This window comes from Trachemys scripta, chromosome 17 (genome assembly GCF_013100865.1).
Source record: "Trachemys scripta elegans isolate TJP31775 chromosome 17, CAS_Tse_1.0, whole genome shotgun sequence".
NCBI classification, from domain to species: Eukaryota; Metazoa; Chordata; order Testudines; family Emydidae; genus Trachemys; species Trachemys scripta.
Genome location: NC_048314.1, coordinates 15,872,231 through 15,888,329, shown reverse-complemented (window position 1 = coordinate 15,888,329; position 16,099 = coordinate 15,872,231). Strand labels below are relative to the sequence as shown.

The window sequence follows — 16,099 nt, the reverse complement described above, 5'->3', positions numbered from 1 at the left end:
AACTTCCCTGCTTTCCTATTTGGCATTCTCCTATTTACACAAGAACTCTCTCTCCTCTATATCTGTTAGGAGGGGAAGGGAGAGTACTGTGCAAACACTTGTGGGTGTGGGCAGGAAAGGGGATGGAAAGTTGCAAAGGAAGGACATTAGCAGAAATGGAAAAGGAGGGGAAAAGAACACCCCTGCAGATCAAAACATGAAAGCTCTGGCCATGGGGAAACAAACCCAGAAACTGTTACCTGAAGGGCTGTATGGAGCTGTAGATCTCTTGGGACTGGGAGACAGGCAGGCCTCCCCTCAGCCCAAGCTGAGCTTGGGCCTGTAAAGATGTGTGAAGGGAAATCGGAATCTGCTGAGCAGCAGCAGCCTGCAGAGGAAATTAAAGTGATTGAAAGACACCAAGTCAGTCAGAAACTCTCCTGTGGTGTTAAAAGACCATCTGGTACTTCACCTCGTTCCTCCACCCCAAAGTTATCCAAGCTGCAACTCCACCCAAATGCCCCCAGTGTCATTTCTCAGGCCAGCACATGACTGAATAGGAAGTGAATGATGGCTCAGAGAGAATAGGAATTTAATGCTCAAAAAAGGATCCGACTGACTCCCTTAGGGGACTGAAGCTCTCTGTATATAGAATGGGCCCATCACGTCAGTGACTATGCTAGTTCTCATGGGGCGCTGTCACTGTGCCTCAACTCTGATCTGGAGGGATTCTCCACGGCTCAGCCAACACCCTGTTTGCTGAAACTGTCTGAGCTCCCAGTTAGTACTGACTAGTTGGTGTTTTTTGGGCCAGACATTCATCCACAGGGAACTGGTCTGAGGTTCAAACTGGTTTTCATGTTCTGCTAAGAATAGTGCTGGGAAATTTACTAAGAGACACTCTGTCACTCAAAGGCAAGTTTTACAGAGCCCACCCAGTCAAAAAATACTGGTGCAAAAACTGGTATTTCCCCTCTTCAATCAGCCTGTTCCCCTGTAGTATCCACTGGGGAGCAGCTTTCACAGACTCTGAATGGAGCCACAATCTAGCTCCCTTTGGCTGGAAGTAGGTTGGCCCACTACTAGAGGAAAGAATAAATGGGAAATTCCGAGGACCTCCTCATCCAGAAAAGAATTAACTGCCTTGATCTTTTACCTGCTGGTAGCTCTGCTGCTGAGGTATCGTCTGAGGGACCAAGCGTGGCTGACTCGCAAACACATGGCCATCCAGATACAGGGGTGGGATGTGGTTACCTAGAATTTGAAATAAAAGGGAAGGAAGAATGTGACAAGCTAACCTTGTTCACTCCAGCAAAAGCAGATCCCAGGGATACAGAGGGGTACAGGCACAGTACAATAGATAGAAATCTACGGACCTACCAAGCTAATTCATCAGTATCTTAGCAAGCAATTGGCTCAGCAATGCTACACAGATTTATTATGCCGCATTGCAAAATAGGCAAGTTACCAGACTATACACAAAATCTACTTGCCTGTCCTTCACCTTAGTGACGAGCTTTTACTCATCAGCCACTTACCCTAGGTGAGTATTACTTTTCCAAGGTAGGTATTATGGGCTGTTAAATGATCACCCATCCTTTTGCAGTATATGTTAATACCACCTGCAGAAAGGTTGGCAGTTCAGGAATAGGTGAGCTAAGCTACAAACTATTGTTAAGTGCCAAGGCAGTTATCTTAACTTGCCCTGCTGCCATCAGATCTTTGGAGCTAGAACAAGAACATAAGAACGGCCAGACTGGGTCAGACCAAAGGTCCATCTAAGCCAGGGGTTCTCAAACTGGGGGTCGGGACCCCTCAGGGGGTCACAAGGTTATTACATGGGGGGTCATGAGCTGTCAGCCTCCACCCCAAACCCCGCTTTTCCTCCAGCATTTATAATTGTGTTAAATATATAAAAAGGTGTTTTTAATATATATGGGGGGGTCGCCCTCAGAGGCTTGCTTTATGAAAGGGGTCACCAGTACAAAAGTCTGAGAACCCCTGACCTAAGCTCAGTATCCGGTTTCCCAGCACTGGCCCAGAGGGAATGAACAGAACAGGGAATCATCAAGTGATCCATCCCCAGTCGCCCATTCCCAGCTTTGGCAAACAGAGGCAGGTACCTGGAATAGATGCAGAAGGTGCTACGGACGCCACAGGCATAGGAGGCATAGAAACACCGCCAAAAGAGCTGTAGCTGACACCACTGGAAGCGCCGACACTGGAAGGAGGCTGGATGCCTGAGCCAGCACCTCCTGGAGAGTTCTGTTCTGGTAAACTAGGGGAATTCTCCCAAGCCTTGCGTGCAGACTCCATCTAGAGAAGTGAGGAGAGAAAGAAACTACTACAGGCAATTTAAACAGAAGCAAACGATAATGGGATAGGGAGCCACTCACTTGTAGATTATTGGTTCAAATCCAGCCCAGGCTGGTAGTCACTAAAAACTATCATCACCTAATGGCTGTTGGATAAGTGCCCAATCACAAAAAACCCACTGCAGTTGGCACTAGTTGACCCGTTTGCTGGCAGGCACAGCAGACTGCGCAGGATCAAACAGGCCAGGAATACTGAATTGTTCTCTTGCACTGGGTAGGGTTGAGGTGGATAAGCTTGCTCTACTCATTCTATGGCTGGAGAAGATGTCAGTATCAAGGGCCTCAAAATGGCATCCTCTCCCCTCTGCTGAATTCAGGTATATATACACATTGTTTTTAAAGGGGCCAATTACAGACTTTGCAACTGACCAGTGAAACGTCTGGACTGTTGTGAAGATTCTCTCCCCCTTTACTACTGTGGCCAAAGAGGGTTGTACTTCCAAAGCGAACACAGGCAGAGCTAATGCCTTGATTACCTTAAGAGTGAGGTCTGCAGTGGGGAAAGACATTGGGTTCAGACCGATGCATCGCTGGAGATGGTGATCTCTTCGCAGAATGGGAATGGACTGCGTTAACCCTGCCTGAAAGGAGATTTATAAAATGCCGAACACTAAGAATGTCTGTAACAACACAGGAATTTAGGAAGGCAACAAGTCAAATGGAACCTCAGCAAGAAGATCTAAGTAACAGCAGCACAAACTGTTCTGTCGTTTCTCAGCTTGTTAAATGGACTATGGAGTTGCCTCAACATTGTAAAAATGTACAGCTGGCTTAACAGTCAACACAACAGATATGCTGGACCAAATGCAGCCTGGGTGTAAGCAGGCAATAACTCCCCTGATCTCCATGGAGCTGCACTTGTACTTACACCAGAACTGAATTTGGTACACAATAGCTCCAGCTGTCAAGAGTGTTTTCCCTTCCACAGTGGGTGAACCTATGTAAATGGCAGAATAACTCTGTTTATATAAAACACTTGTAAGGAAAAAACAATGACAAAACCTCCAAGAAATACAAGGGGCTACCAAATTAATATGTTTCAGAGGAAGTTTTTGTTTAAATCACTGAACACAACTGAACCACAAGCAGATACTGGGCTCTGAATCCATTTTCTTTTAACAGTCTGTTCTCCAGTCATCTACACATTTTATTATGAGCTCTAAAAGCGCATGGGACCTACTTGGCTGATAGTGAGCCATAGGGAGCAGAAGCCAGTGGCAAAGACAACACCCTGAGCACTCTGGCAGCCAGTGGCTAGAACTCCACTTTCCAGGTCCAGCAACAGGACTCTCTAAGCTCCTTTGCCTGTCTTCCTCTCCGCCGTGGGTGCCCCAAAGAAGGGAATTTGGTGACCTCTGACATATGCAAGCCTTCTTACTTTACACAGGCTGATGAATGGTGTTTGAGTCACTGTTTAAAGGCTTGGGTGTGTCTGAGCTAACCAGGCACTGATTTTATCAAAAATTTTATCAACATTTTTTGAGAAACAACGCCTGTATTTTCATTGCTGTTTTTAAACCATGTAAGTGGGTACTACAGCATTAAACATCAAATCAATTGCAAATACATATTTTTTTTCCATTTCAATAATTAAGATTTACTTACATTACCGGCCAAGGCATCCTGCAGTTTGGTGACAGGGCTAGCTGCAGTACCAGAGGCAGAGCCAGGGGGCAGACTGAAGTCAGAGTCCTGAAAAAAGGCAACAAGCACCATTCAAATCCAGGCCCAACAGCCCCCTGTAAGTTGCTCATGATTAGTGAACATTTACCTGGATCATGATGATAGAAACTAAAGATTTTCTTTCAGCAAAATTTACTGACAGACAAGAACGAAATAGCTCTCCATACTCAGCGACAGGCATCCCTGATGGCATACACAGGACGACAGGCCTTAATTTCTCCCTTACTGTCCCCACCCCATTCAGGATAATAAATATCTACCAAGACAGCTTGAGAACCTGGTTTGTGTCAGTAATGAAATCTATAAGGCAAATCTACAGTGCACGTGCTAGAAGCTTGCCCTAGATAATCCTTCTGGCTAAACCACCTTTTGCATCTCTACAAGCTCACAAGAGGGATTTCAAACCACCAAGAAGATAAAATTAAATTCAATCCTCACTTTAGGATTTACTCCAAATTCAATGGGTGGCACAGGAAGAACTGAGTCCACGTGAATTTCCACCCCATTAACAGGGGGGATATTCCCTTCCAGCCGTTCCGTTCCCTCCGAACCCTTTCTGTTTTTCAGGGAGCGTTCATTGCCGATTGGTCCGGGCTTGTGTTCCTTGTTCTGTCCTGAGCCTTGATCTGAATCCTTGATGGGAAAGCAGAGAGGCTGAGACACAAAGACTGAATAACCCGATCTCTACCTTAAAAATGCTACGAAAAAACAAAAACCCAATTTCACAAGGTCTCTGGTACCAGTCATGATGTGCTCTGGCTTGGCTGCAAATCCAGATTACCTTTTTATCAGATTGCTTCTGAACTTGCTCCTTCTGGCAGTCAGGCTTTGGGTCCACCAGGCCAGCCCCATTCATCTCCTCTGGTTTGAGGGTGCCATATGGAGAACTGCGCTGAGAGGAGGTAGCAGAAGATTCCCGAGACTCCGCACTCAAGTCAATGCCACTATCCCCCTGGCTGCCTTTAAAACCCTGCTATGCAAAGCACGAAATGTGTTAAAGCCCCAGATTCAAACCCAACTCCACAGGGAGAAAAACAACAGCGAGAACATGTTCCCCTTTACCAAGCACAACTATCAAGGAGCAAGTCCTGACCTGCAGTGCCCCTTGCTATTCCAGCTCTAGGCTACACTGAAGCAGAAACCATCCAGGTCACCAATCCCACTGCAGCTTTAGAACAATGAAAAATGCCCCACATGGCTTCTACGCTGAGACTGCCGAACTCATTTCACTTATGACCCAAACCAGATTTGAACTCCGGTCTCTGCAGGTGAAAGGTCACTCCAGCATTCAGTGACATCCACTCTACATTACAGCTACACACTTCTCACAGGTGTGAGGCACACAAAGATGATTCCACATACTGGGCCATGCTCTGCTCCCAGTTAGGAGTGCAATTCTGAGCAAGTTTTACAATGCAGTTACTCTGGATTTACACCGAAGTGTAACAGAGCAGAATTTGTCCCACCATTTTAGAACAGCACCATGCTTAATCAGAATTGTGGATAGTCAATTTAAAACTGCACAAGGAGAGCTGACAGACCTGCTAAACGCAATAGCAGCAATGAGAAGCATGAGCCACCTAACATGAATATTTTTATATATATATAAATACACACACACACACACACACACACACACCACCTGAACAGTAGATTAGGTGCCCCTTACCTCAGTGGAGCTGGATTCGGTGCCATTAAAGGCATTTACAGGCCTACTCCAGGAATCGCTGCCAGGTGACTGAACGGAGAGGGCTGGAAAAGCAGACAAGATTCAGATGCGTGAAATGGAGCATCAAGCACATCATTTATATAGTGCTGTAAATTCACATTCTGCTTACAAAAATAGGGCAAGACATATTCACCTCCCCAAAATGTTTACACTCCAGGACAGACCGGCTGAGCCATGGCACTCCAATGCAGGTAGGACAGAGTATGAAGGGAGAGAGGAGGTGGAAAGATTTTCTGGGAGAAGTGAAAGTTGGAAGGATGAAAGGGGGAGGCTTCGCAGAGACGCACAGTGGGAGAAGGGTACAAAGAAAACAGTTTGGATGAAGGCTCAGGGCCACAGGGAGCAAGAGGATAAGAAGATGGAAGAAATTAGAACCAGGCTGTAGATCAGCTAGAATTGTGCAGAGCCTAGAAGATAAGGTCAAGAAGCTAGAACTTGATATGGTACAAGAAGAAACCAGGGAAGGGATCTGAATCGGAGGGTGACACGGCCAGAGCTGTGGGAGGATGATGATCTTAACAGCAATGTTTTGTACACATGAGCCCAGAAGATCTGCTACCTCCCTTTCCCCTTTGGATTCAGGGTGGAATGTAGATGAAGCCCCTCTTCTTCAGGCACATATGCACACACCCACTCTCCTCCCTCAACATAAAAGGATTCCCAGTTCCATAACTGTCCCAGTGCTGGCAAATAATGGAGACCCTCTCTTACCTGGACTATTGCTTTCCCAAATCTCTGTGCCCAGGCTGCTTCCGGACACAGTTACATCACCTTGCTCCAGGCACATACTGTTCTGCTTCTTAGCAAATCGAGGCGGGATACGAGACTGAAGGACACGTCCTTTGGTTGGTCCCTGAGAGAGAGGTTCAGGCTATAAGACCTGCTATTGATTCGGGTTAACCTGCTGCTGGCAGGCTTCTTTTCCCGGCTTTTAGTTGGCTCTTGAAGCAGATGTGCCCCCGGAGTTATCCAAGCTTGGGACTGCCTTTACCAAGACTATCCCAGCAAGGGCCACCATAAGAGGAGACCGCCACAGTGTTTATTTCCTGTATCCAGCTGCTGCTGGGAGGCTGTAACAGCCCGCAGTGGTGGCACAGCAGGAATGCTGAAGCAGAGCTCTTCAGTATTTATTAAGAACGGCTGGCTCCAGCAGCAGGGAGAGGGACAGGCAAAAAAAGATTAAAACTCCAACTCAGATTTTTCCTTAATCCTTCCCCAGTCCTGTTGACACAGCAGGATCAATTCACTAGTTCACCGTAAAAAAGAGACTAATAATTCACTGACTCAGACACCAGAGAGGGAACCAGCTGTTAGTTTACCTAGCACATCTCCTTGCCACTGCAGGATTGTTCCCTATTGCACAATCACTCAGACTCTTTCTAGCCTAATTTTAAATGCGCCAAGGATCTAGGCTTCTATCACATCTCTTGATAACCCACCACACAATAGATCTGACTGTCACAAAGCATTTCCCAATAACATTTTATTGCTGAATGTAATCCTTCCCCATTTATGCTAAAATAAATTCTCCCCCTCAGCAGAATTTGCAGTCTTCAAATACTTGTAGATTCTAGTCTCCATCACACCTTTAGTCATCACTTAGCCAAGCTATACAACATTTACTCCTAAATCTTTCCTCATAAATCAATTCCTCTAGCCACCTAAAAAAACCAACAAGTTGTTAGAACTCTCTTCAGTTTGTTAATATCTTTCTGGTCAATATGGTGCCCAGAACTGCACACAATATTCCAGGTACAGCTGCACCCCAGGGAAGCCATTACCTCTCCATCCTAGGACATGGTACTTAGGCATACAGAGCCCATAACCGCACTTGTCTTTTCTGCTGCCATATCCCATTGCAGAACTCCAGGATTGGGTTGTTCACTTTTAGCATTATTGCTTCCCAGGATTCTTCCTTCTACTGAATAGTTGTGGTTTGGATTAGTCCCCTCTCCCATCACATGTATTAGCCTGCTGTTTTCCAAGCTGAATTTCATTTTGGTGCTTAATACCCACTTTTCTACTCCTTTTAAGGGACTGGAGAGTAGTATTCAAAGGTGGTAAAATATTGTAATACAAGCAAATCACAGGACACAATGTTGGCCCGAGTTGATAGTCCAGTATAGACCAGAGCAAATTGTGTTCAGCACAGCATCACCCTGGAGTTTAATCACAATTAGCTAACACAATAACGAACCCAATTTATCCTGGCCCACATGGACCATTGAGTTGTGGTTAGCATCATGTCATTATTCTTCACAATCATGGTCACACACAATAACGTTTTAGAACATAGACAAACTCCAGGCCCCTTTGTATTTCTGTCCTCACTAGTGTTTGCAACGCCTCCTAATTTAGAGTCACCAAGGAGTTTCATTGGGTGCTTGTTTCCTGTTCTAGATGTACTAACACTCCACAATGGGAGACTGGAGAGATGGTGATGGGAGCAATCAGAGCCTTTCTTCAGCGTATCAGTTTAGATTTGTCTCCTCATATTCCACTCCTCGAGAACAGAGTAGTAGAAGGGTCAGAAGGATCCATTGGAACATCATTTACACTGACAGAAGACCCTGACTAACAATTCAGCCACAGCAATCCAGTCTCAGAACACTGTTTAAGGGTCAATGAGGAGTTAGGAAAGGGACATTTAAGTCCCTAAAAATGGTCTGGCTACAAATTATTATTTTAATCCTGGAACCACCCTTCTGTATGGGTATTTCTGCTGCCTCCTAGCCAGATAAAATCTTACTGTTCAGGAGAAAAGTACAAAACCTTAATCTGGGAAAGTGAACTTTTGTTAATTGATGCCTGCTGAGAAGCTCTGATCTGGACTTAAGAACTCTACCTTTAATGAAAGGCTGTTCAACTGGCAGCCTAAGATGAAAACTGGCCTACTCCCACAATTCCCTTGTAAGCATTTCCAAAGGGCAGAAGAAATGCTCAATTTACCCACCCAGACGCAAGAACAGCCACACTGAATCAGACCCATGGTCCATCTAGCCCAATATCCTGTCTTCTGACAGTGGCCAATGCCAAGAGCTTTGGAGGGAATGAATGGAACAGGCAATCATTGAATGATCCATCCCTTGTGGTCCACTCCTAGTTTCTGGCAATCAGAGGCTGGGATTGCATACCTGACCATCTTAGCTAACTGCCCATCGATACACCTATCTCCTCCATGAAACTTAACTAATTCTTTTTTAAATGCTGCTATAGTTTTGGCCCTCACAACATCTCCTGGCAATGAGTTCCACCGGTTGACTGTGCATTGTGTGAAGTTTTACAAAATCCCTTCTTTGGGTCTGCTCACTCATTTGCATGCCAAGCTGTGCATCAGTAACAAAAGAAACAGCCAGCAAAAGCTTTGGGAGCCAAAGTAAACATAGCAACAGTCAGAAAGCTACAGGATGTTGCTTACAGACCAACTTCCCCTGCCCAGCTACAAATCACATTTTCTATGCCTAATACTGTGAGGGTTAGTCGAACCACACGTGCTGCCACTTTCTCAAAAATTTTCTGTGTGTGTTTGTGCACCTCTCCTTCTCAGACCACTGCAGGCTTTACGTGGGATCAGGCTGTGCTCCATACTCCCAACTCCCACTCCTCACCTGGGCAGCTTGTTCTTTCTTCCTACGTTCCTCTTCCAGCAAGCGGCGTTGCTTCTTAGTGAGGACCTCAATGAAGCCTTCTCCTGCCATAGAGCCCACTTCATTCTCCTCTGCTGTGCTTGAAACCCGACTGTCAATGATGGCATCTGAACAAGATTTACGGTTTAAAAAGGTTGTTCAAAAATGTATTCCAAAAGGGACCCAAGCTAAGGAGTGAAACCGCTTAGCCAACAGCAACTTAAATTTACTTTGGAAACTAGGCAACAGCAGCCTGTTGATATCTACCAGCAGGGTTACTCTGAAGTGCCTTGCATCACTACTCTCCAACAGAATCTGAGCACACTATCCCTGGCCTTGAGAATCACAGCGTGGGACTGGCAGCCGAAATCTGGGCTTTCCATATGACACCAAGGGCATTAACTCTAGAGAATAACCCAGAAACTCCTCCTAATGCTGAATTACATAGCACTGGGTAACATTTTCAAAAGAACCCAAGAGTTAGGAGCCTAAGTTCCATTTTCAAAAGTGACTTAAGTGCTTTTGAAAATTTAACCCACAGTCTTTAAAGTGCTGTACAAGGATTAACTGATTAACCTTTACAACCCACCCCTGAAGGATTATTAACCCTGAGGTGAAGTGACTTGCCTAAGGCCACAGAGAGCCAGTATCAGAACCAGGGTTGGAACTCAGTTGACTTTCAGTCCTGAGCTCAGATCACACTCCTCTGCTTTAGATGGCTATGGTTTCTCAACTTCTCTCCAACCAACCAGACTATTTTTTACTCTTGACTTGAGATAGACCGTAACGCTGTGTAGAGAGAGACATTTCTATAAGCACTCCCCTAACTCTTCCCACAGAAGAAATGTTAAAGGCACACCAACATCGAGTTTGGCTCAAAACTGGGTCTTAACGAAAAAATTAAAAGCTTTTGCATATATTAAGAGGAATAGAAATGTTTCCATAATATTTTTTGGTCAATTCCACTGGAAATTTGTTGTTATAAATAAATGGAGAGAAAAGAATAAACCTGACATTTAAAATGACTTCAGTTTGAATCATGCTGGGTGTTACCAGTAACAGAAAGGAAGACATTCTAATGTGATGTTTAACTGGATAGCGTCCCTTTAAGGAGACAAACTAAATTAGACACTTACTTCCATAATTCAACTCGAACTGTGACATGGTCTCCCCCTTTTCACTTGGTCTCTGGGCTGTGGATTTAGGCTCTTTTTCCTGCTTTTTACCTGGCCCCTCTGCACTGTCTGAGCTGGTGCGCGATGATCTCTCTAGGCTGTAAACAGAGTGGCTGCTCCCACTTTTGGTATTACCCAGACCCCCACCTTCTTCTGGAGATCTGAGAGAAAAAGAGAGAAGGGGGTTAGGTTCAATAAGGACACGGAGGGTGGGGAGAAACACAAATGGGTTAGCTTCTCCTAGCCACGTTTTTAAACTAAGCTGGGCACAACCTGCACTTTTCCCTTCCCCACGCCCCCCACTCTCAATTGATGTATATGCTGCTTCAGAGCAAAAGCCTGATTATGAGGATATTGTTGTGGGAAATGGGATGGAAACAAAACAACAGCATTTGCAGTGATGAACTGCACATGGTTTGTACTCTTAGCTGGTCTCACAGGGAGATTTACAGGCCTCTCTCTGTGCTGGTGCTACCAATGTAGCTGGTGCTACTACCCTTGTACAAAAGCTTTAAAGTTGCCCTGAATCCTCTTTACAATAAATGCATATTTTCCAGCAGGATCAGCTCGGGGGCTGAGAGGGAAAGGGAGGCAAGAAAGAGACAAACACTTAACCAAAAAATGCCTCTTCCAGATTATTTTTCTTGGCAATTCTTTGCACCTCTGACCATCAGCTACGTGTCATTCCCTACAGCTTAACTGACAAGGGAGCACTGGGAAGCTGAAGAGAAGAGGTGCAGAGGATTAGCAGCACGATAGGAAAAAAAAATCTGGTTTAAAAAGAAGCAATATTGAGCAGCACATCTGTCTCCTCCTCCCCCTTTCCCTCACTTCTCTCTTCACCTGAGTACAGTTCCCACCACACACCCAGTTACTGGTATCTCAGCATACACCATTATTCTGTTATTATGGAGCAACTTGCTAATAATTAGCCGGGGGAGACAACAATCAAGTAGTGTCATCAAAGCAAGAATTATCTACTTCAGGGGTTCTCAAACTGGGTTGCAACCTCATTTTAATGGGGTCGCCAGGGCTAGATTTGGTGGGGCCCAGGGCCGAAGCTGAAGCCCAAGGGTTAAAGCCCTGGGTGGCAGGGCTCAGGTTTCGGCTTTGGCCCTTCCGCCCAGGGTGGCCAGGTGGGCTCAAGCTTCCGTCCCCCCCCTCCTAGGGTCATGTAGTAACTTTAGTTGTCAGAAGGGGGTTGCGGTGCCATGAAGTTTGAGAACGGCTGGTCTACTTCAAAGCTTTAATTCCAATACAAAACATCTGTTCAATCTGCAGGAGGCCTGTGTCTCCAACAGCTATTGCTAAGAATAAGGAATCACATAGGAGTTGCCAGTCTGGAGGTCTACCTTGTCCAGTATCCGATCTCCAACAATGGCCACCACCAGATGTTTCAGAGGAAGGTGCAAGGAACCTCCTAATCCCCAGTAGAGTTTGGTTTAAACTCAAGGAAGTATTCACAGGAGTATTCTTACCAGCAGGTCCGTAACATGCAGCACGTTTCTATGAAAGGAGTGCTGCCTTCCATTCATCGCCAAGCAGCAATGGTTTTGAAAAAGTCTATTCAAGCATGGCTAGACCCGGGACCTCCCCACACTGTGCACAAGCCACAGCTACTGCTGTGGATCTAGAAAAGCTTTGAAGTAGAGAAATCTACTTAAATAAATGACATTTCACCTCTGCATTCCCATCAGGTCATTACCGAGGAAACGAGCCTTCCAAACTTTCCACCACTGCCAGGGCCAAACCCCAGCTGGGATTCACTGGAGGAGGGTTGGAGAGTTTGGAGTCGGTGACCAAGATGTCTCTGTTAACTCTCTAGCACTTGAATTGATAGGATGCACAAGCGTGATCTGCCGTTGCATTATAGGATTTAAAGAGGTTAAAGAAGGGTGGCAGCTCAGGCAGCACCAGCCATTACCAACCACTCTTCTGAAACAAAGACAAGCTGGAACTCCCACCACAAGTAGTGTTCCAGAGAAGGCATCAGAGGTACAGCAGGCTCAAATGAATATACATGTTTGTGAAGCCAGTGAACAACACACAGATGGATAACTGGTGCTAAAAGTCATCTGTGTGTGATAAAAGGAAGTACAGCCAACATCTCTGCATGAGTCAACCCCTCCTCGCCTGCAAGTCCAGTTTGCCACAGGGATATCTGCACATGTGGTGACACGCATACACAGAGCACGTGTTGTACGTCAGACTTTGAGTTTACCTTTTGCTTTTCATTGGCATCCCATTCTGCTGGCTCTCGAACCGGGAAGCAGCTCCTCCACCGGCCCTTATCAATTGCTCCCCAAACCCTGCTGGTTCAGCCTTACGGCTCTGTCTGTCCACTAGGGGCCTCTGGCTTGAGAAACTCCTCTTTGCCAACTCTCTCTTCTCTCCCAAGCTGCTACCGGCAAGGCCGCCATCCAGCTGCGCTTCACTCTCCAAAACACCATCGCGTCTCTCCCGTCTCTCACTGAAGTCGCTGCTTTCAGACGCTGTCTCCCACTCCTCATTGGCATGATCTGACGAGTTCTGATAGGACAGCTCAGGAGACCTCCTGCCAGAGACACCATTCTTCTCCACCATGGTCAGCTTGGGTCTCCCGGGCCATTGGCTGGGCAACAGGCTGGTTCCACCTTCCTCGGGGTTCCACTGGCCGACAGATTCTCTCTCTTGTCTCAGGCGCCTGAATCGGGGGGGCTTGTCTTGACGAGGGGGACGCCGCCTCCTGAATGGCCTGTTTTCTATGTTCTCTTGATCTGCAGTGTAATCCTCCTGGAACATGGGCCTTCTGTTGTCAATGTGATTCTCCTCAAAACCCCTGCCAGTGAAGGAGTCCGCGTGCTTGTAAGAATCTTGGATATAGTCCCTGTCAGACTGTCGCCTAATCCCAAAAGTGTCTGATGGAGGGCAGTGGCTGTACTCCTGCCATGTGGTTCCCCCGCTTCTGCCCTGCCACTGGGAAGGCTCCTTCGCCATGAAGCCTCTTCGCCCGTACCCAGAGTTGCTCAGTCGTGGGGGCAGAGACCTCCCAAAAGCTCTCGGGGCCCTCACCTTGGCATCAAGGCTGCTGTGATCGTCAGAGTAGATTTTATTGGACCTCCAAGAATCTTTGAAGTCTCCCTTCTTCAGGTCGCTCTCCTCCCTCTCTAGGAGGGAGCTTTCATTGCTGTTTTCAGAACCTCTCTGCCGGCGCCGCTTGGGGAGCTCCTCGTACTCAGACCCTTCGCTATGTGTCTCACTAGCAATCCTGCGCCTGGGCTTGCCCCTCGGGAAGTCTTCCGGCTGATTGAACTCCCGTAGACCCCGCCCTCTGCTGCTTCTTTGGTTGTTATAGACACCCCTGCCACTAACAGCAGTGCCACGGCCTCTGAAAGTGAATTCTCTAAAGCCTCTGCCTCTCCCTCGGCCTCTCCCACCAAAGGCTTGTTCCTCATCGATAAAGATCCAGTTGTTTCTTTTTGTGGGAGGGAGGTCATTAGACTCTCTGGAAAGCTTATTCTCCCATGCCCTTTCAGTCTTCTCCTCCTCTTCCTCCTCTTCCTCTTCCTCCTGAGATTTCTCAGCATCTTGGGTGAAACTGGCTTGGGAAGAACCCTTTTCGTCCAGCAGGTAATGAGTGGAGTTTAGCAAGGTTGATGAATCTTCTGAATCATTCTCCACCTTATAGACAGGTGCTTTCTCTTTTGCTGGGTGTGAAACCTCTTCTCCTTCTAGTTTAATCTTCTCCTGTTCTTTCTCCTTCTCCTCAACCTTGAGGGCTTTCAGGACTGGTTTTTTAATTGGGCCAGATCTCCGGGTCCTCCCCATCTGCTCCTGGTGCTGACTGGTGGTGTTTCTGTTCTCAGGAGCCCAATCCGTCTCTTCAGCAGGTTGCTTGCTGACAGCACCTTCTTTCTTCCATGGGTCAGCACTAAATGACTGCTCATCCCTGGGCACTTCTTCATCTGCCTCTGCTGCAGCTTCCGAGGATTTCTGATGGTGGTTGATGTCCCAACCATTATACTCAGGTTTTTTATCAACTTGTATAAAGTCAGACTCCAGGGGAGAACACCGTAAGCTTGCATGGCGGGCACCAGAAACGCATGCATCTTGCACGGTCTCCTGGTGCTGAAACAAAAGATCTTGGCCTATTCTTTGAGAAGATATACTGCTGTCAAAGTCAGCTTGGGCCTTCTTGTCAAAAGTGTTTAAGTACTCATCCCCTCTCTCCTCAAAGAGATCTCGCTGGGCATTTATGCCCTCTGACCTTCCAGATGAGGCAGAGTAAGAGCTGTCACTCCTGAAAAGGAACCAGAACAAAGTCAGTCAGTCAGTCAATCAGTCAATGTGATTGAAGCACAGCTCCAGGTCTCCAGGCTGAACACAGTACAAATAAAGAAATAAATGCCGTTTAGTTATCTACTTTAAATCATGACAGATCAAGCTATAAAATACTTGACTGCTGGATTTATTGATCTGCCATGGCCCCAGTCTGTAATACCAGGTCAGGCAGAGCTGATGAACAAAAGTCAGTGGTTTCTGCACAGAAAATAAGAACAAGGGAGGTATACTCAGGAACTGAATGTGGAGTCAGCCTCCAATCTATGTAGTGATTTCAAAATTAGCAGCTTGATTCAGAGTCATCAGAGTGGTAAGGACCACTGATTAAAAAATGAAATAAAATAGAAGTAAGAGACACCCATGAGTTAGCCAGAATTTTTGACGGCTGTCTACATAAGCAAAAACTGCCTCTCCCCATTGAGGGAGCTCCTGCAAAGCCCCAGGGCAGAAAGGCAAGGTACAATGAGAATCAGTTAGTCTCTCTCTAGTTTTTAAAGTTATAAAGCTTTGATTACACATACTGGATTTAATCTTCTTATATGCAAGAACTCAATGGTGTTTTAGCCTATCACTACACAACACTCAAGGGAACACAGGTGACCAAAAATACCTTCTCCTGCTCTTTGAAGAAGTCTTATGGGTAGACCCCAAACCCAAGGGAAGAGGCGCTCCCAGTACAGTGTGCATGGCAGAATGGTATGGTTTTGCCCTCACCTGGTGTGCAGTCCCTCCATGCTCATGTTCTCCGTCTGTTTTTGATGTGGTAATGGGTATCCTTTGTTCTGCAGGGATGTGTAGCTTTCCTGGCCCCACACTGGGGCAGGGTCCATGGAGGCAGCTTTCCTTTCCTGCTGCAACGATGGCTGACAGTTTTGCTCTTCAGACCTGCAGCCGCTCCCATTGACGGAGTCCTGCTGAATCATGGGCTTCATAATTCCTGAACAGAAGAAAGAATTCAAGCTGTAACATTAGAGGCGCATAGCCAAGCAGCATTTTACAGCCTTAGGGCAGGTCATCTCCCTCTCCCTCCTGGGTGGTAGATGAATGCACCCATGGAAACCTTCTTTTAAAAAGGAAAACTGAGATCAAGAGATATATAAAGAGGAAAGCAACTGCCTCAGAATGAAAGGGAAGCAAGGATCCTTAGGGCCGCTATTTAGAGCGACTTTCATAGCCAAGCCTAAGCATAGCAATACAGAACTTCACTGGCCT

The 16,099-nt window shown here is 46.4% G+C and overlaps 1 protein-coding gene across 7 annotated transcripts in view; it reads right to left on the bottom strand.

The window, feature by feature from the left end:
* Positions 1–16,099, bottom strand: part of PRRC2B (proline rich coiled-coil 2B) — a 68,261-nt gene that overhangs the window by 11,985 nt on the left and 40,177 nt on the right. For 5 of the 7 annotated variants that reach the window (XR_004648506.1, XR_004648505.1, XM_034793906.1 and 2 more), the window contains exons 15-27: positions 15,602–15,824; positions 12,789–14,846; positions 10,529–10,728; positions 9,375–9,520; positions 6,478–6,619; positions 5,707–5,789; positions 4,819–5,010; positions 4,476–4,670; positions 3,960–4,046; positions 2,831–2,935; positions 2,103–2,295; positions 1,136–1,233; positions 240–367 (exon numbers count right to left, since the gene is read on the bottom strand). Coding sequence is in view for 5 of the 7 variants with exons in the window: in XM_034793906.1 (XP_034649797.1) it covers positions 240–367; positions 1,136–1,233; positions 2,103–2,295; positions 2,831–2,935; positions 3,960–4,046; positions 4,476–4,670; positions 4,819–5,010; positions 5,707–5,789; positions 6,478–6,619; positions 9,375–9,520; positions 10,529–10,728; positions 12,789–14,846; positions 15,602–15,824 (3,850 nt within the window). In the remaining 2 variants the exon portion in view is untranslated. The remainder of the gene's footprint in view (positions 1–239; positions 368–1,135; positions 1,234–2,102; positions 2,296–2,830; positions 2,936–3,959; positions 4,047–4,475; positions 4,671–4,818; positions 5,011–5,706; positions 5,790–6,477; positions 6,620–9,374; positions 9,521–10,528; positions 10,729–12,788; positions 14,847–15,601; positions 15,825–16,099) is intronic. The other 2 variants (XM_034793905.1, XM_034793907.1) reach the window with 2 other exon arrangements.